Genomic DNA, 20,668 nt, shown 5'->3' on the forward strand with positions numbered 1-20,668 from the left:
AATGAATCAATGACATTAAGAGCTAAAACCAGAAAGCTCTTAGAAGAAAAATAGGAATATATCTTCACAGTCTTGGATTTGGCAATGGATTCTTAGATATGACACCAAGAGCATATGTAAAAACAACAACAACAAAATAGATAAATGGGACTTCATCAAAATTAAAAATTTTTGTACATCAAAGAACATTATTAAAACAGTTAAAAAAGGAAAGAAAAAAGACAGAAACCTAGAGAATAAGAGTAAACAATGGTGCCCTAACAATACACCAGGGACTGGGTGTCTTTTAAACAACAAACATTTATTTCTTACAGCTCTGGAGTCTGGGAAGTCTAAGATCATGGTGCTAGCAGATTCAGTAACTGGTGAGAATCCATTTCTTAGATAGCCATCTTCTTATTGTAACCTCACAAAAGTGGTTAGAGGAAGGGATTTCTCTGGGGTCTCTTTCATAAGAGCATTAATCCCATTAATGAGGGCTCTACTTTCATTACCTAATCAACTCCCAAAGGCCTCACCTTCTAATACCATCACCTTGGAGGTTATGATTTCAACATGAAATTTGAGGGGACACAAACATTCAATCCGTAACATTTGGAAGTCATCTATCTGATAGAAAATATTCATAATATATAAAGAACTCCGATCATTCAACAATAAAAAGACAATCCAATTAAAAAATAGACAAATGTTGTTTAAGGGTACAAACTTGCAGCCAGCAGATGAATAAATCCTGTATATAATCCAGTGATTATATACAATACTGTATTATAAATTTCAAAGTTGCTAAGAGACTAGATCGTAATTGTTCCCACCACACACACAATAATGATAATTACATGATGTAATAACAGAGGTGTTAACTGATACCACGGTGGCAATCTTATTGCAATATAGAAATGTATCAAATCAGGGGCGCCTGGGTGGCTGTCGTTAAGCGTCTGCCTTCGGCTCAGGGTGTGATCCCAGAGTCCTGGGATCAAGCCCCACATCAGGATCCTCTGCTGGGAGCCTGCTTCTTCCTCTCCCACTCCCCCTGCTTGTGTTCCCTCTCTCACTGGTTGTCTCTCTCTCTCTCTCTCTGTCAAATAAATAAATAAAATCTTAAAAAAAAAAAAAAGAAATGTATCAAATCAATATGCTGTATACCTTAAACTTATACAATGTTACATATCAATTATATCTCCATAAAAGTAAATTCAAAAGAAGAAAAAGGACTTGAATAGACATTTCCTCAAAGAAGTTATACAAATGTTCAATAAGCACATGAAAAGATATTCAACATCATTTATCATAAGGAAAATCAAATAAGCAAATCAAAACCATAATGAGATACCACTTTACGCTCATTATGATGGCTATAACAAATAATATTTTACAAAAACAAAACAGAAAGCAATGAGTGATGGCAAGGATGTAGAGAAACTGGAACACCTGTACATTACTATTGGGAATGTGAAATGGTACAGCCACTGTGGAAAATAGTTTAGTGGTTCTTCAAAAAAAAAAACTAAACACAGAATTACCAGATGATTCAGTAACTGCACTCCTGGGTATATACCCAAAATAATTTAAAGCAGGGACTGGAACAGATACTGTACACCAATGTTCACTGTAGCCAAAAGGTGAAAATTCAAGTGTCCATCAACAGATGAATGGATAAACAAAATATGTCATATATATACAGTGGAATATTATTCAGTCCTAAAAAGCAATGAAATTTTGACACATGCTACAACATAGATAAACTCTAAAACATTATGCTAAGCAAAATGAGCCAGTAACAAAAGGACAAATACTATATGATTCCACTTACATGAAGTATCTAGAGTAGGCAAATTCACAGACAGAAAATAGAATAGAGATTACCCGGGGCTGGGAGAAGGGGGAAAATGGGAGTTATTGCTTGATGGCTGAATTTCTGTTTGGGTGATGAAAATGTTTTGGTGACACACATCAATGTGTGTTGCACCACATTGTGAATGTTATTAACGCCACTGAATCGTATACTTGAAAATGGTTAAAATGCCAAATATAAACTATATACATTTTACCATATTTTTTTAAAGTTAATAATATACCAAAATAATGAATTTTACCCTTTAAATGGGTAAACTGTATGATATGGGAATTATATCTCAGTAAAGCTGTTTTACAAGATTTACTAACTAGAAGTTAAAATGGCATTACTTAGATCTGACTGATTCAGAACGTATGATAACTGGGTCAAAGGGTACACTGAAACTGACCTTGACATTTTTTACCTTAAAATTAAAATAATTTCTTACACCATTCACAAAAATAAACTCCAAATGGATTAAAGACATAAATGTGAGACATGAAACCATAAAAATCCTTGAAGAGAACACAGGCAGTAACTCCTTTGACATCAGCCATAGAAACATTTTTCTAGATATGTCTCCTGAGGCAAGGAAAACAAAAGCAAAAATAAACTGGGACTTCAACAAAATAAAAAGCTTCTGAACAGCGAAGGAAACAATTAAGAAAACTGGAAGACAGCCTATTGAATAGGGGAAGATATTTACAAATGACATACCCAATAAAGGGTTAGTATCCAAAATATATAAAGAGCTTATACAGGGGCACCTGGGTGGCTCAGCTGGTTAAGTGTCTGCCTTTGGCTCAAGTCATGATCCCAGGGTCCTGGGACTGGGTCCCAAGTTGGGCTCCCTGCTCAGCGGAGAGTCTGCTTCTCCCTCTTCTACTGCTCCTCCCCCCGATCTTGCTCTCTCTTTCTCAAATAAATAAAATAAAACCTTAAAAAAGAAAGAGAGATTATACAACTCAACGCCAAAAAAACCCAAATAATCCAACTAAAAATGGGCAGAAGACATTAACAAACATTCTTCAAAGAAGAAATACAGATAACCAACAGACACATGAAAAGATGCTCAACATCACTTATCATCAAGAAAATGCAAATTAAAACTACTCAGAATGGCTAAAATCAAAAACACAAGAAACTAGTGTTGCCAAGGATGTGGAGAAAAAGGAACCCTCTTGCACTGTTGGTGGGAATGCAAACTGGTGCAGCCATTATGGAAAACAGTATGGAGGTTCCTCAAAAAATTAAAAATAGGGGTGCCTGGGTGGTGCAGTCGGTTGAGCCTCAGACTCTTGGTTTCAGCTCAGGTTGTGATCTCAAGATCGTAAGATGGAGCCCCACATTGGGCTCCACACTCAGTGCAGGTCTACTGAAGTTTCTCTCTCCCTTTTACTCTGCCCCTCCCCCCATGCACTCGCTCACACATGCACCCTCTCTCTAAAATAAATAAATAAATCTTAAAAAATAAAATAAAAATGGAATTACCATATGATCTAGTAATCCCACTACTGGGTATTTACCCAAATAATACAAAAACCCTAATTTAAAAAGATACATGCACCCCTATGTTTATCTCAGCATTATTTACAATAGCTAAGATATGGACACAGCCCAAGTATTCATCCATAGATGACTGGCTAAAGAAGATGTGGTATGTATATGTACACGTGTGTGTGTGTGTGTGCGCGCGTATGAATGAAATCTCCCAATTTGCAACAACAGGGATGGATTTAGAGAGTATAATGCTAAATGAAGTAAGCTAGAAAAAGACAAATACCATATGATTTCACATATATGTGGAATTTAAGAAACAAAAAAAAAAAAAAAGAAAGAAAGAAGAGATAAACCAAAAAACAGACTCTTAACTATAAAGAACAAACAGATGATTACCAGAGGGGAGGTGGGTGGGGAATGGGTGAAATAGGTGAAGGGGTATAAGTACTACGCAAGATGGCCAAAATCCATGAATTCATATTTATTTTTTTTCTAGCAGATATCAATCAAATCAGAATATAATTCTTCTTTAATAGATAGAAATTTAATGTATGCTATTTATCCACCTGGAATGTTCCATGGGATATTAATTTGTAACTAAAACCAAATCAATGTTACCTAGTCTAATTTAGTTTAGCACTATTTCTTTTATAAATATTTCATCAACAAGTCTCAGGACACCTGGGTGGCTCAGTCAGTTAAGCATCTGCGTTCAGCTCAGGTCATGATTCCAGGGTCCTGGGATGGAGCCCCGCATCAGGCTCCCTGCTCAGTGGTGAGTCTGCTTGAGATTCTCTCCCTCTCCCTCCCTCCCCGCTCATGCATGTCCATTCTCTCTCTCTAAAATAAATAAAAATAAATCTTAAAATAAAATAAAACAAAATGCAAACTCCCAAACTGTCTAGATATTCAGATTAAGTGGGTCTAGGGTGGTTCCCATGAATCTGCATTTCAAACATAATCTAGTCCAATCCCATAATATTATAACAGAGAAAACTATGTTGAGTAATTTGTTTGCCCAGAATCACAGAGAGTTCAGGTCTCATTAATTCAAGACAGGAGTCTCCTTACTACACCACTTAAACTACTTTATAGTTGAAGGAACGGAAGCAAAGAACAAATTACTAATAGATAATTTGAGTAAGAAATCTTAGAATACTTCCTGGCTCCAATTCCTTTTTATTATTCATTCATTTAGTATTTCTTAAACACCTTCTTCTATCTGCATGCAATATGATAGATTACAAAACAGTTTAAGGTATGAACCATGTCCTCAAGAAGCAACTATCAGTTAGGAGGACAAAGCAAATACATAAAACTGATATTCAAAAGAAAGGCAATAAATGAGTAAGTGACAAAATAAGTGTATGGCCATTTATAAAATTAACTAATTTACACTGGCTTCATTCTGTACCTTTTATAGTTAGAATTTACTCATCAGAAATCAATATTCAATTTCTTCTCTTTCTGTGTTAAGAAAGTTGGTCTTTAATGAAGGAAAGCTATTGTCCTTGTGTGAAATAAATCTGTCCCCACATTTCGTATACACCAACACCACTACGACCGCATCACCCCACATGCTAGGATAGGCTTTTGTAGAGATCAAAGTTGGTATAATTTTTATACAAAAGCCTAATTAAGAGTTTGGCCCTGTTGGGGCGCCTGGGTGGCACAGCGGTTAAGCGTCTGCCTTCGGCTCAGGGCGTGATCCCGGTGTTATGGGATCGAGCCCCACATCAGGCTCTTCTGCTATGAGCCTGCTTCTTCCTCTCCCACTCCCCCTGCTTGTGTTCCCTCTCTCACTGACTGTTTCTATCTCTGTCAAATAAATAAATAAAATCTTTAAAAAAAAAAAAAGAGTTTGGCCCTGTTCAAATGGTAAGAAAAGCTCCCCTCCTGGACCATCTTCCTGATCATATGTGGTAGACTGAAGATTCCAGTTCTTCATTTCCCACCAATAGTATCACATGTCCATATATTACCATAGCCTCATTATAGCTAGAGTGTACTTCACTACTCCTTGTCTTTGGTCTTGGCCAAATGGGATGTCAGAGCAACAAGAATCTGAAAATGGCTGGTGGGGTTGGGCTTGTCCTCTTGTACTTCTGCCATTGCCATGAGACAAGCTTCCCCCAGTGAGATGTTACCCTTCCCTCCAGCTTGGGCTGAAGAATGAGAAAAATGGAGCAGAATAAATGCTTATTGTTGTATGTCACTATGATTTTGTGGTTACGAGCTATATTATGCAGCAAAAGTCAACTGAATCACAATATTTTAAAAATCCAAACAATTAAGACTGATTATATAAATCAGTGGTCCTCAAACTTGCCTAAGGGAGAATCTTTCAGGTTTTAAGTTTTAAAAAAATGTAGGTCCCAGAGAGATCATTTCAGTACATCTAGACTATAGTGACAGAGATACACATTTTATCAAAAACCACAGGTGATGGAGCACCTGGGTGGTGCAGTCAGTTGAGTGTCTGACTCCTGGTTTTGACTCAGGTTGTGATCTCATGGTCATGAGATGGAGACCTGCATCTGGGTCTGCACTCAGCACGGAGTCTGCTTAAGACTCTCTCTACCTCTCCATCTGTCCCTCCTGCTCGTGCTCTCTCAAATAATCAATATTAAACAAACAAACAAACAAACACCAGGGGCCCGGGTGGCTCAGTCGGTTAAACATCTGCCTTCACCTCAGGTCATAATCCCACGGTCCTGGGATGGAAACCTGCAAGGGGCTCTCTGCTCAGTGGGGAGCCTTCTCCCTCTCCCTCTGCCTGCTGCTCCCCCTGCTTGTGCTTCTCTCCCTCTCTCTGCTAAATAAATAAATAAATAAAAATATTTAAAAAAAATAAAAAACCCACAGGTGACCCTGTTGCAGAGCCCACATTAATACAAAAATAAAGATTACTAAATTTCCAGTTCCCCAACAATATTTATTAACTTCAGTGCTCAAGAACCCTAACTAAATAGATGAATTTTCCTTTAGACAATGTGTGTGCACCTAAAGAGATGTAAAACTGAAATCTAATCAAGTGAGGCGCACCTGGCTGGCTCAGTCAGTAGAGCATGCAACTCTTAACCTCAAGGTTCTGAGTTCAAGCCCCAGAGTTTACTTTTAAGAAGAAGAAAGAAAGAAAGAAAGAAAGAAAGAAAGAAAGAAAGCAAGCCAACCTAATCAAGTGAATTATTTCAAATGCAGGAAGATTCAACTGACATTGATGTCAGTCCAGCCATTAGAGACATCTGAGCCAGCCAAGAAGGAGAAGGATTATGATGTGATGCGGAATCCCGAGTTCCTTCAGACGCTCTGGAGAACCTTCCAGGAGTGAATCCCAACAAAAAGGCTATTTGAAATGTCATGGGCTCCCTGGCCTCCCAGGCCACAAAGGCTGGCAAAAAGGACAAGGAGGAGAACAGGAACACTGGAGGAAAGGGTAGCTGAGCCTGCTCAAGGGCCTGCACACAGTAGGGTGGGATAGAGGGTTACATATGTTATCTGTAGCCATTACAACCTAAATAAAGAATGACAACTTTTTTCCAAAAAAAAATTTTAACAGAAGCTGATTCTGCGGTAAGTATTGCATTGTATTATATATTTTTATTAAAATTAAGAATTAATTTTTAAACCAAACACTTTACATTTTTTATAAATTCTCATTTTTTGCATACAAAATGTTCTTAGGATTAAGGAATCTAAGAACTAGATAATGTAAGTGGGAAAGAGGGATTCAAAAGAAATAAAGGATTTATCCATGCCCCCAAACAGGGATGTGATATCAGCCAGTCTTCCAGTATTTTTTTCCTATCAGCAACACTATGTGCACCTGTCTGATTACATCACTATATCTACGTATCCCAAGTTCACACAGGCTCTCTCTAGTCACCTTGCACCTAATGAAACTGTACTAGCCACTCCAATATTAGGCAAAGTTTTACACATTCAGAACCATGACATCTGCATAACCAGTGCTGAATGAAGATCCTGTCAAGTGTCCCTACTTCTTCTCAAAGGCTGATCTAGTGAAGGCACTACTCTATCTTATGTTCCCAATTAGAGTGAGCTGTTGTTATCATTAATGATAAGGTAGGATAAAGGCTATAATCCTGGCTCCACAATTTACTCTGTGGTGAGTTATTTAAATTCTCTGTACTTCACTTGCCCTCTCTGTAAAAAGAACATAATTAAACCTGGAGTATAGAATTATCATGAGGATCAAATGAGAAAATATATGTAAAGCTATTAGAATAGTTGCTGGCACAGAGCAAGCACTCAATAAACACTAGCTAGTATTATTATCGTTATAGCTCTGAAATCCAGCTTCACAAATTTTGGCATCTGGTACTATGTAATACTAAAAAAAAAAAAAAAAAAGACTAAAACCACTTTAAGTAGTGATTCTTTCAATCCCTCCGTTTTAAGGGACATTATTCTATTTTATTTACCAAATACAAATTAAATGTATTTTTAAATCAACGTTCTTTCCCTTACTGTTATCAGTTCTGATCACAAAATGATAAGCCTGTCAACTATAAATGAGAATCTACATTCTAGAAAGATTAAGAATAACAAAGAACATGCAAAGTCTATGTTCTGAGATTTCTGCTCATAGAATGACTGCTTAAGCCTAAAACCTTTTATTTTACTCTCTTCATATTTTACAGGAATCACAAGACTTACAGCTAGAGAATTTAAATCGCTAACACAATATAAAGAAACCTAGAAAAAATTGTTCATTTTTATCATAAAAGGAATTGTGATGTTTAAGAATATTAAAATGCCAGTTTCAAAATACATTCAATTCAGAAGTTCGAATTCTTTTAATACAACTACATAGATTTACCATAAACATAATAGACATTAATCAACCAATATCAAAGGCACTAAAGGAAACTTCAAATTTTCTTTCAGAATTTTCCCAATGCATACTTTTAAAATGGAAATAAGCAAGCAACATCGGTGTCAAGCATAGCAATGAGAAATGTATTGAATGTGAAAAGTACACACTTGTAAAATTTTAAAAAGTAATTGGAAAGCTGTTACATTGTCCTTTACTCATTGTTAAATGCATAATCTATTTGGCCATCCTACACCAAACTTGAGAACTATATGTACAGTTCACTCCCAAAAATTTCTAAAAGCGTATCACCAAAAGATTGCTTGAAAAATAACTGTAAACATAAGTGAGGCTTTCTCTAAGGTATCTGGGAACTAAAAAGAAAATATCCTAAGGAAAGGATGACTACCATTTCCCTTTAAGCTTAGTAAAATGTCAAAGAAACTTTCAGGACTCAAATATGCTAGACGTGGAGATGTGAGGTCAAAGTTGTCTCAATGACAGGTAAGCCAATAGATGCCAGATGACTAAAATATGAAGTTACCGAAAATACTTTTAAGCCCAATAGTAATTCCAAGAGCATATAAAATACGAGTGCATTTACGTTGAAAAGATGGAAATAGAATTACCAAAATACTTTGGAACAAAATAATACTTACGACAATAATTAACAGTATTATACAATGTACTAAGAATCTCAAAGTTCTGGCTTCCTCAACATTTATCCAATTCATTCCGTAACATTTCGGAATAATGAAAGTAACATGGATTCCCAAAGAATGATCTAAATCTAAAAATAAGGTTAAAGAGTGTGTTCTATAGTTGATGTTCTTTTTACTGTAAGCCAAATCCGCTTATTTGTTTAAAAAAAATCTACAGCTCTGTTTCCAAAGATCTCATAATAGACACTGTTCATTGGCGATTAAAATATTATTTTTAATCCTTGCATTACCTCACAGCTAAAAATGTCAAGATACCACACCCAATATGTCTTTTCCCCCCCGTGGGGGATGGGGAGGGGGGGATATGGGAGTGGGGATTCGAAACTACACAAAAACATGCAGGGTTATTTCCCTAGAAGGAACGGGAAAGGCGCGCAGGTACCGGACACGGTTCCCTACACAGCGATCGCAGGACGCGTCGCGAAGGGCGAGCGCAGGCCTCGGCCTCTGCGGGCTCCCTCGCCCGTCACCCGCAGGGGCAAAGCCCTACGCGCCGCCCGGGGCTACTCACCGGCCGCAGTGCTGACCAGCAGGACGGTCCACAGGAGCGACGGCACCCACCGGGGCCGCAGCAGCGAAGAAGTCATCCCTGGGCCAGCCGAGAAGCAGGAAAGCAGAGGAAAGAAATATGGAAAGTAAACACGGGCGGAGAGGTAAGGCCGGGAGACTGGTCCTCGCTCTCGTCTTACTTGTCCGGCCCGTAGGTATTACAATGCAGTTTGAAAGGACAAATGGCAGATGAGAGGACCTAGCTGCACAGCTTTCATTCCGCCGCTGAAATTCCCTTCATTTCTCTCCCTCGCGGCTGGAGAGGTTCATTCGCCTAGGAAGGGGTGCCTCGGCCACCCAAACTGAAGGCATGTCCGTGTGGAGAAGCAGCGAGACAGGAAGAAAGCCCCGCAGTTATTTCCCTCGTAGTTTCACGATGTCAAAAAAATAGCCAGGTCTGGGAGAAAACATATCCAGGGTGCAGAGGGGTGGAGAGCGGGGATTCGATGGCGGGGCTGAGGATCAGAACAAGTTCCCGACTGCCGCGAAGGGCGAAGCCGGGCGGGCGGCGGCGGCGCCCGGCGGCACGAGTCGCATCGCCCGTGGCTTCGGGAGGGCAGGATTCCTTTTTAAGTTTCGCTTCGGTGCTTCCTTCACTCCGATTTCGAGAACAACAAACCCTGTTCCTCCACTGGATCGAAAAAGGTGCCTGCCTCCATGGACAAACCCACACAGCCTTCAAGCCTTCGCCGAACAATCCTGCGAGGTTCTGCCAGGGCCCGGCCGGAGGGCTGAGGGGCAATAGGAAGCGGGGGAGGGGAAGGGTCAGCAGGCAGGGCCCGGAGCTCCCCGAGACCGCGGGCGGAGGGGAGGTGCGGGAAGCTGCCCTTTCCAGCCCTCCCGGATTCGCTTCTCTCTCTCTCTTTTTTATTGCGGCCGCTCGATCTTGCCTGAGGTAAATTCCACGAAGAAAAGCCTCGTCTTCTCCCGTCAATGGCTCCTGTGAGCGAATCACAACCCCCCACCCCGAAGAAGCCGCTGCCGCCGCCGCCGCCACCTCGTTCTCCCGCAGCTCTGGGCTCCGGGCGGAGCTCGGGCGTCGCGGGCAGAGGGCGGGGGGCGGCGGGAGGGCGGAGGTAGGTAGCTAGCTGAGGAGGGGGGTGGGCGACGAGGCGGAGAGACACCCCGCACCCCTCCGGGAAGCACTTCCAGTGGCTCCGAGCAGACCAGACACAAAGGGGGGAGTCGCCGCAGCTGCCAGTCTGCGGCGCTCCCGGTCACCGGAGTCGCCCCGCCTCCGCCGCCGCCTCCGCCTCCTCCTCAGTCTCCGGCTCTTCCCGGCCCTGTCTGTCTCGGGCCTGTGGTGCAGCGCGGGCGGCGGCGGCGGCGGCAGCAGTGGCGGCGGCGCGAGGAAGCCCGCACTGCGCCTGCGCGCTCGCGGCCCCGCCCGGCCCCGCCCCTTGCTCCGGGGCTGGCTGAGACCGATTCCGCGGCCCTCGCGTGGCGATCTCTCCCCGGCCGCCGAGGGCAGGGTGGGGCCGGCATCCCGCAGTGGGCAGCAATGGCTTTTCTCTTTCACACACACAAACCTTCCCTATGTGCAGGCTCGGGATCTGTGTGTGTGTTTAAGAGAGAGCGGCCACATCTTTTGTCCAGCCTTGGCAAACTCCTCCGAGCTGGGTGATTTAGCCTCGGACTGAGGTGTCGCGGTCTCCTCCGGGACTCCTGGAGTAAAGCCTGGAGGGGGCGGAACTGCCCTCGTTGTTTCTTGGGGCCGGAGCCTGCCTCTCCGTATCCCAAAGAATCCAGAAAAACCCTCCTTTCCCAGAACAGTAGACCTTGGCCTCCCCGGGCTCCCCTCACTGACTCAAACAAAAGCTGGAATTGGAGAGACCACCCTCAATTGGTATTTTTGCTCTTATCGGTGTGCTGCTTCTCTCAAGCGCCCATTACCGTATCCCTTCTTAGCTGACAGAAATATTGGACATTTGAAAGGATGCGAAGTCAGAAAGAAAACTCTTTTAAATTCCATACATTGTCCCGTTGTACATGCGTCTCTGTCTTTGCCGCGCGGTTTCCACTTCGAGGGTGGGCCTTTATTCACAAAGGCTGTGGGCCTTAGGGGCTTTTTAGGACAGGGGAAAGGAGAATTGCGGTGAGGAGTTGCTGCCCCAGAGTAAAGAATGACTTTGCACCCAAAGAAATGAAAAGGTCCTGTTGGTACCGAAGCTTCCTGGAAAGGATCTGTTTAGTCAGTTTTTTGAATTGCAAAAACCCAAGCAACCAGGATAGGAGAAGGAATTCCTCTCCGCCCCCCTACCCCCTACCCCCGCCCTGCAGCCTTTGCACACCTCCTGAGGGATCAGGTCGACTTGGGTGGGATTTTGCTGGGGGAAAAGGGAGAAAGTGACGTGCGCGGCGCCATGATCGGAAGTCTGTGTTTAATTCTTAGCTGCCAGGTGGAAAATTTGCGTGGGAGGGCGATCTTAGAGGTGAAGTCTAGCCTTTCTTCTAATAAGAAGGGTTATCTGAAGGCTGGTTTGGCTGGTCTTTCACTGTGGATAAGGTCAGTTTGAAAGACACATTCATAGATACACTCCTGAAGTCATACCCTTTATTTGCGTGTTGAAGTCCCCTTTTATCTCTTTATCTGAACTTGATGTAAATAAACCTCCACATTCCTTAAACTAGTTGCGTTATCATACTAAACATCTAGTATAATTACGGGTTTTGATAATACCAACCCAGGATTCTCAGACTCTTTAGTGGAAATATTTTTATACTGTTTACCCTTCAGGCAGAAAGAAATATTTCTATACATTAAAATCCCTTAAAAAGAAAAAATTAGAAGGAGCTTTGATTCATTAGCTTTATTACTATATTTTGTTTGCCCAAAAGGCCTAAAATAAGAAACTGGTATTGTTTTGCCATTTGACTTCCAAGAAATAAGATCTAGCACTCAGAGAAATGGGATTTTAGTAAGTTAGAGGTGCAGAAAGTTTATTAATTAATAGTATACTGTTCTTTCTCAAATTGGGATTAAGTACTTGATTATTCTATTTTTATTTGCATAAAATTTTCCTAAGAAACATTAAGTAACCTTATACATATTATAAATGTATGGTAAAATATATAAAAGAAGAAGAAAGGATCCTAGGAAATTTACATGAAAAATATATATGCCACTGACTTGGTAGGAATAATTAGTAGACAACTAGATAGGCATCCCTCTTCCCTTTTCTGTTGCTCCTTGTAATATCTCAGTTGGGACATGGCTGTTCACTCACTATGAGAAAGACCATCAGAGAAGAACTAGAACTGGGCCATCAATATGTCCATGAAGATCAGACAGACAATACAAGTCAAGCTCAAGTGAAAACAAAGGATTGGCAGGGGAGGCAAGTTTTGGTATCTGCACTAGTCAGGATAGGCTAGATTGTAACAAACATCTCAGCATCTTATAGCAACAAAAGTGTTATTTCTCACACATGTTACATGTTTGATACAAGTCATCAGGAAGCCTATTACAAGTAAGATTCATTGGGAAACAGACCCTGAAACTGAGATTTGCATTCAGGAGGTTATTGGGTAGTGCTCTCAAGAACAACCTCTGGAGACTGAGGGTCAGAAAATCACTGAAAGGGAGAACTTGAACTACAACACAGTTGCAACTGAGGCTTCAGCCAGTTCTGCAGGGAGCTCTGGAGCTGGGATGGCCATTCAGCACTGTCCTAAATTGGGACAGGAGGCCTGATCATTACACCCTCCCACCAACTTGTCATTGGATATGGGCTGCACCCAGGGAAAGGAGATGACCCTTGGATGAGAGGATTCTCTTTAGCCAAGACCAACCCTCAGAGAGGAACCCAACTGAAAGCTGTCAGCCACCAGACTTTCCAGCAGTTGGGAGAGGTTATGCTTTAGTCCTAAAGGGTAGATCTGCAAAGCTCACTACAATATCCACTACATGGATTCTGCTCATTCTAGTCACTGAGGTCACCAGACGATTGGAGGCTTCACTGAGATACATGCTTTCAAGATTCCTATAGTTAGGGGAGTACCTGGCTGGCTCAGTCGGTAAAACATGTAACTCTTGATCTTGGGGTCTTGATTTCAAGCCCCATGTTAGGTGTACAGCCTCCTTAAAAAACAAAAGAAAAGATTGCTACAGTAAGGATCATAAAATTTAATTGCTAGTGCTGCAGTGTTTTTGCTCTAACTAATAAAATGCTTCAACTCAGAAGCAATACACCTCACTTCCAATCACATTTTATTGGCTAAAGAAGTCACATGGTCAATCCTCACTTCAAGAGAAAAGGGAAATGTAATACTATACCATGTTACTAGGAGAACATAAAATTTGACAACAACCTTAATACTACCACCGTGTGCAAGGGGGAAACAATCACCAGTACTCTAATCACCAAAAGCCCAAGTAGGATAGGAGGGTCTTCTAACATAAGGGGAAAACTCTGGCATAAGAAATCAAGAAATGAAGGGAGCAATACAGAAATCCAAGGGGACCAACAGTGTCTATAAGACTGATGGATCTTCACTCTGTATTATGGCCCCTCATGGATTATAGCTCTCCTCTGAGGTAGAAGACTTGTAAAAGGAAAGCCCTGGTTTTAGGAGGGGTCTGGGGAAACTAAGCAAATTATTAGGACAAGCATTGGAATAAGGACCTAGGCAAGAAACCCTGTTATATGAATAAGGACAAAAAGGAGTTACCTAAGCTCAGAGATACTGAATACTTCTAAGAACAAAATTTATCATTATGAAGGGATGCTGTCAAAGAAAAGTAGAAAAAAAAAAAAAAACAACTCTTAACTCTAGAAGAAAAATAATACAGATGCCCAGAAGTTAGCTCTGGGACACACTACAGGGTCAAAATAATGAAAGACAAACTGAAGCTGCTTAGAAACTTCAGGACTGGGGCACCTGGATGGCTCAGCCGTTAAGCGTCTGCCTTCGGCTCAGGGTGTGATCCCAGAGTCCTGGGATCGAGCCCCACATCGGGCTCCTTGCTCAGCGGGGAGCCTGTTTCTTCGTCTCCCACTCCCCCTGCCTGTGTTCCCTCTCTCGCTGGCTGTCTCTCTCTGTCAAATAAATAAATAAATAATCTTAAAAAAAAAAAAAAAGGAAAGAAAGAAAGAAAGAAAGAAAGAAAGAAAGAAAGAAAGAAAGAAAGAAAGAAAGAAAGAAAAGAAAAGAAAAGAAAAGAAAAAGAAAGAAAAGAAACTTCAGGACTTAATCTTGAGGACCCAACTGAGAAATAGGACATGGCATAGTCTCCTTTTGGAAGAGGGGAAAACCCAATTGTGCAGTACAAGGAAAATGAGATTGGAGATTGATAAGAGTCTCCCTTTGATAACCTCTGAACCTAAAAGCAAGCTTAAATTTCTCTCTGGATGGCACAGTCAGTTGGGCGTTCTGCTCGGGTCATGATCTCGAGGTCATGAGATCCAGTCCCCTGTCAGGCTCTGTGCTCAGCACAGAGTCTGCTTGGGATTCTCTCTCCCTCTGCACCCTGGCCCCCTAAAATAAATAAATAAATCTTTAAAAAAGGAAAAAGAATAAGAAAAGCTTAAAAATAATAATAATAAAGCTTTACTTTTGGAACCTAGATCTTTTGTCCCATTTCTTTCCTTCTTTTGTCTAACTTTTGAAATTTTAGTTAGCCCAGCATCTGCAGTCACCCTTCCCTTTCCTTCCATTTAGAACAAAATAAAATCATCTGAGCTTCCCATCCTGAGTGACTAACAGCAAGAGAACCCAGCTTCTTCCCAAGCATTGAAAGATCCCAGAGGAAGACTTATATTTTCCACAAGTTTACCTGATTTGCTCTCGACTTCTCTACTGATACCATGTAAGAGCTTTTCCTTGCTGATGCCAGACACTGAGCTCTGCTTTCCTCCAAACAGTAGGACACTATTTATTCTCCAAGCTACCCCAAAATATGGTAAAATTTTTACTAATACTTAGACTTTGGAAGAAGCAGGAGGAGGAGGAAAAATATAGTTGACACTTGACCAATGCAGGAGTTAGGGTCACCAACCTCCATGCAGTTGAAAATTCGCATATATATATATTTTTTGTATATAACTTTTGACTCCATCCAAAACTTAAATACTAATAGCCTGTTTGACTAGCCATGTTCCTAGAATCCAGTCCTGTCCTCTCCCCCCATCCAGCTAAAATTCCTCCATTCATCTTTTTATTCATTTATAAAACCAACAAATGTGTATTGAACTATGTGCCAGTCACTATTCTAGGTATAATGACACAGCAAGGAACAAGGGAGCCAAGTTCCTTCCTCTCATCCTCTCATAATATTTACCTGTATCCATTTTCTGTTACTGTTTAACAAATTACCAAAATTTAGCAATTCAAAACCACCCATATTTATTATCTCACAATTTCCATATATCAGGAGTCCAGGCATGACTTAGCAAGGTCCTCTGCTCAGGTTCTCACAAGATTACAATCAAGGTGTCAGCCAGGTGTCATTCTCATCTGGAGGTTTGACTGAGGAAGAATCTCCTTGTAAGTTCATTCAGGTGCCAGGGGCTGCTCTTAGCTCCTAGAGTCCCCTAAAATTCCTTACCATGTGGCCCTCTCCATAGGTATTCTCACAACCTAGTAGCTTAGTCAAAGCCAACAAAGAAAGTCTGTCTTGCTCCAGTCTGTTAAGACGGAATCTTACATAATCATAGGAGTGGTATCCCATCACCTTTTCCATATTCAGTTGGTTAGAAGCAAATCACAGGTTCGACCCACTCTCAAGAAGGGATTTTACAAGGGTATAGATGATTGCAGATCACCTTAGGTTATGTTCACCACATTACCTTTTAGAAAGGAGAGACAGTATGAGAGGGACAGCTGTTCTACCTTAAAAGGACTTACAAGGTAAGTCCTGTTTGGGGAGGTACAACTTGATCCCTGAGGTATCACGTGATCTCTGCTAGGCAGAGATCTGGTAGAGGAGTCTTTTCGCTTAGGAAACAACCAAAGGCCTTGAACTGGTTAGAACAATCTTGGTATATTTGAGGAATAAAAAGTTCAGTTTTTATTACCTGAAACTAATGTAACATTATGTGTCCACTATACCCAGATTTAAAAAATAATAATTTAAAAAAATTTTTTTCCAATTGAAATGAGAAAGAAAAAAAGAAAAGGAGGCCAGTTTATTGGAGCATGGGAGATGAAGTTAGAGAGGTAGGCATGTGCCACGTCATACAAGGCTAGTAGGCAATAACAAGGGTGTGGATCATTTGCCTGTTTGCTCTCAGTTCATTACCTTTCCTTTTCTTCTTTGTTAGGGACTGACTCCTACAAACTTAATTTCCAAGACTCCCTGTCCACTGGCTTCCAGTTAACTTAAGCCTATGGCAGGTACAAGGTTAAATTAAAACTCCTTAAAATGACACAAGCCTCCCTCTCATTCATTCTTCTATTCAGCAAATAATTATTTTCTATTGTGCTCCAGGCTCTGTACTAGGCTACTGTGGATACAATAAGCAAAAAAGCCGGTCTCTGCTCTTGGAGAGCTCTGTGATACCAAAGAAGTTACACTTCCTCAAATACACATGCCTTTGTGCTTACTGTTTTATTTGCCAAGAATGCACTTTCCCCTTCTCCTTAATTTTTGTTCACCGTACAACACCCAGCTCAAACAGTACTACTTCTAAGAAGATTCCCCTGATCCCACAGCCAAACAGAATTAATTATCCCCTTTTTGCATTACTTTTTTTTTTTAAAGTAAGTTCTAGGCCCAACATGAGGCTCGAACTCACAACCCCAGACATCAAGAGTCACAGGCCCTACAGACTGAGCAAGCCAGGCACCCTTGCGTTACTTCTTTATCTTTTATAAGCTTCTAATATTGTGCTTGTCAGGCTGCATTTTGGTTACTTGCTTTTGTTTTCTCCCCTACTAGATTAAAAAGAGGGATGATCTCTTATTTATCACTCTATCTGCAGCAATAAGCACAGTAACGAGCATATAACAGGTCCTCAATAAAGACTGTTGAAATGAACTGAATTGGAATTGTTTGGCACTGCCCTTATGACAGGGTGAATAGGGATGGTGCTGAGATCTTAGAATTCCTAGAATCTGTGAATCCTCCATTTGACCCAGGAATAGGGTAGTTAGGATAACAACTGATCTTCATGAACACAGTCATTTTGCTCTGGCTATGTACTTTAAGGATACGTTCATGTTTCATCCTACACTAAGATAGCCTTTTTCAGGTTAGGATCACTATTTAAGTTGTGTTATTACATAGACAGTATTAGTTCTTCAGACCTAAGTTTAAGAAAGCAGAAAATGATATGGCAAACATTCACTAACTTAGATTAAGTCAAGGGAAAGGGCACCTGAGTCAATGAGTCAATGAGGTCTGATCCATGGGATATATAAATATTTTATTTAAAGAAACCAGTGTGTCAAAGTAATAGTGAGTTAAACTTAATAATGAGTCTTTTTTTTTTTAAGGTTTTATTTATTTGTCAGAGAAGGAGAGAGATTGAGAGAGAGACAGAGCACAAGCAGGGGCAGCAGCTGGCAGAGAAAGAAGCAGGCTCGCCTTAAGCAAGGAGCCCAATGCAAGACTTGATCCTAGGATCCTGGGATCATAACCTGAGCCAAAGGCAGATGCTCAACTGAGCCACCCAGGCATCCCAAGCTTAATAATGAGTCTACAAAAGAGTATGAAATATTGGCCCACTTAAAAGAAAAATGATAGGCGACTGGGTGGCTCAGTCGATCAAGTGTCCAACTCTTGATTTCAGCTCAGGTCATGATTTCAGGGTTTTGAGATCTAGCCTGGCATCAGGCTTGGTGCTGGGCATGGAGCCTGCCTAAGATTCTCTTTGTCCCTCTCCCTCTGCCTTTCCTCCCCTCTCTAAAAAATATAAATAAATAAAAAATAAATAAATAAATAAATAAATAAATAAATAATTTAAAGATTTTATTTACTTATTTGCAAGAGAGAGAGAGAGAGCACAGCAGGGGGAGCAGCAGGCAGAGGGAGGGAGAGAAGCAGGCTCACCAAGCAGGGAGCCTGAAGCAGGGCTTGATCCCAGGATCCTGGGATCATGACTTGAGCCGAAAGCAGACGCTTAACCAACTGAGCCACCCAGGCACCCCTGAAAAAAATTTTTTAATTAAAAAAAATAAAAGAAAGATGTTTCCTGGAATCTTATTCATGCTTTTCAGTTGACTTGCTAAGGAAATTTTTTTCATAGATAACTTTGGGTGAGCCCCTGAAATTTGTTCATATTTTGAATACATTTATATTTATATACATGTGTATTTTACAGGATTAGAATCTGAATTTATATTTATTTATCGTTTACATTATTACAATCTGAAAATAATTGGCTTTAAAATTTACACTTTTGGGGGCGGCTGGGTGGCTCAGTTGGTTAAGCACCCAACTCTTGATTTCAGCTCAGGTTGTGACCATGGGGTCATGGGATAGAGCTCCACGCTGGGCTCTGCATTCAGCAGGGAGTCTGCTTGAGTCTCTCCCTCTGCCCCTCCCTCTGCCTGCACCTGCATGCTCACTCTCTCTCTCTCTCTCCCCATTCTCACTTAAATAAGTACATTTTTTAAATCTTTTTTAAAAAGATTTATGCTATAATAGGATAAATTAGCTCATATTCTTCAAAAATATTATTCTAAGAATATCAATGAAATTCTAGGACTTTATCCTAAGAAAGTATTAAGAAAGGCAGACAGGGGGTTGCTTGTATGTCTCAGTCAGTTGAGCATCCGACCCTTGATTTAGGTTTGGGTCATGATCTTAAGGTTGTGAGATCAAGCCCCATGTCCCCCCTCCCTCTGCCTCTCTTCACCCCACACTCTCGCTCTCAAATAAATAAATAAATCTTAGAAAAAAAAAAAAAAGCAGACAAGAGGCGCCTGGCTGGCTCAGTCAGTAGAGCATGTCACTCTTGATCTCAGGATTGTGAGTTCGAGCCCCACATTTGGATATAGAGATTACTTAAATAAAAACTTTTAAAAAATAAAATAAAATCTTTAGAAAAAAATTTAAAGCTACAAAAGTTAGGTATTGAGGATAGTTATTGAGCATAAATAAACTTTTATGTTAAGCTACAGAAGTTACAGGATAGTTATTGAGCATAATCTAACCTATATAGGGTAATATAATATGTGCTACCTTCAACAAAGTTCCTAAATAACAGGCAACATTGGTGTAAGACTATTATAATGTCAGTGCATTTTTACAAAACCAGGACATGATTCACAAATGAGAATTATGAAGGAGAATAGCTAAATATTTTTTAAATTACAGAAACAAATCAAACCACTGAACATACCATTAAATAATACAAAGATTCAAGGGGATCAATATAAGGGTCTGGAACACCTGAACTTAGTCATGGGTACCAAGAGTACGCAGACACAAAGGAAATTACAAAGACTGGCCATTGGAAGAAAATTATTTTTTTAAAGTTTTATTTATTTAGGTAATCTCTACACCCAACGTCAGGTGCGAACTCATGACCCCAAGATCAAGATTTGCATGATTCTCTTACCGAGCCAGCCAGGTGCCCCTGGTAGAAAATTATTTGAGCTCTCTCCTTTTCTCCACCACTGCGGTGTGTGTGGTTGACTGTTCCTTATCATCTTTTCTCACAAGACTTTCAGGATTAAGCAATTCCTGGCCAAGAAACAAAAGCAGAATCGTCCCATTCCCCAGTGGATTCAGATGAAAACTGATAATAAAATCAGGTACAACTCTAAGAGGGCACATTGGAGAAGAACTAATCTGGGTCTATAAGGAATCACATTGAGTTGTCACATATATTTATGCTGCATGAAGGTCACTTGCTCATAACATTATCACTCTGCAAACATCACTACTACCTGAATAATAGACATGTTTGATTAAGAAAATGATTCTTCTCTGTTACTATGCTTCTGCATCAGTAGGTTGGCTCAGTAATAAATATGAGAACTTCCGTTTGGAAAAAAAAAGAAAATTATTGAAATTACAGTGGTTAAAAGAATCAAAGTGGGTAATGGAAGAATTTGAATATGGAGTTTTTGAGTAGTTCTACAGTTTTAGGATTTGGTTAACTCCATATAGTAAGAGAACCATATCAAGTGATCAAGTCATTGGATCAATGCAAGAAACACCTTTTTTTTATACCCATGCAGAATGGCAATATTCAATATCCACAGAGTATCTTCTTATGTCAGTAAATCACCTAAATTGTTAAAGGAAATGATTAGGTGTGGTGTTCCTAA

The 20,668-nt window shown here is 40.6% G+C and overlaps 1 protein-coding gene across 1 annotated transcript in view; it reads right to left on the reverse strand.

Annotated features, from left to right (window-relative positions):
• The window catches only part of BMPR2 (bone morphogenetic protein receptor type 2), a 185,608-nt gene extending 176,093 nt beyond the window's left edge, over positions 1 to 9,515 (reverse strand). The window contains exon 1 of the mRNA XM_008687374.2: positions 9,411 to 9,515. Within this exon, the coding sequence (XP_008685596.1) occupies positions 9,411 to 9,486 (76 nt within the window). The 5' untranslated portion in view covers positions 9,487 to 9,515. The remainder of the gene's footprint in view (positions 1 to 9,410) is intronic.
• Positions 9,516 to 20,668: the final 11,153 nt, after the last annotated feature.

This window comes from Ursus maritimus, unplaced genomic scaffold (genome assembly GCF_017311325.1).
Source record: "Ursus maritimus isolate PB19 unplaced genomic scaffold, ASM1731132v1 scaffold_1, whole genome shotgun sequence".
Classification (NCBI taxonomy): Eukaryota; Metazoa; Chordata; class Mammalia; order Carnivora; family Ursidae; genus Ursus; species Ursus maritimus.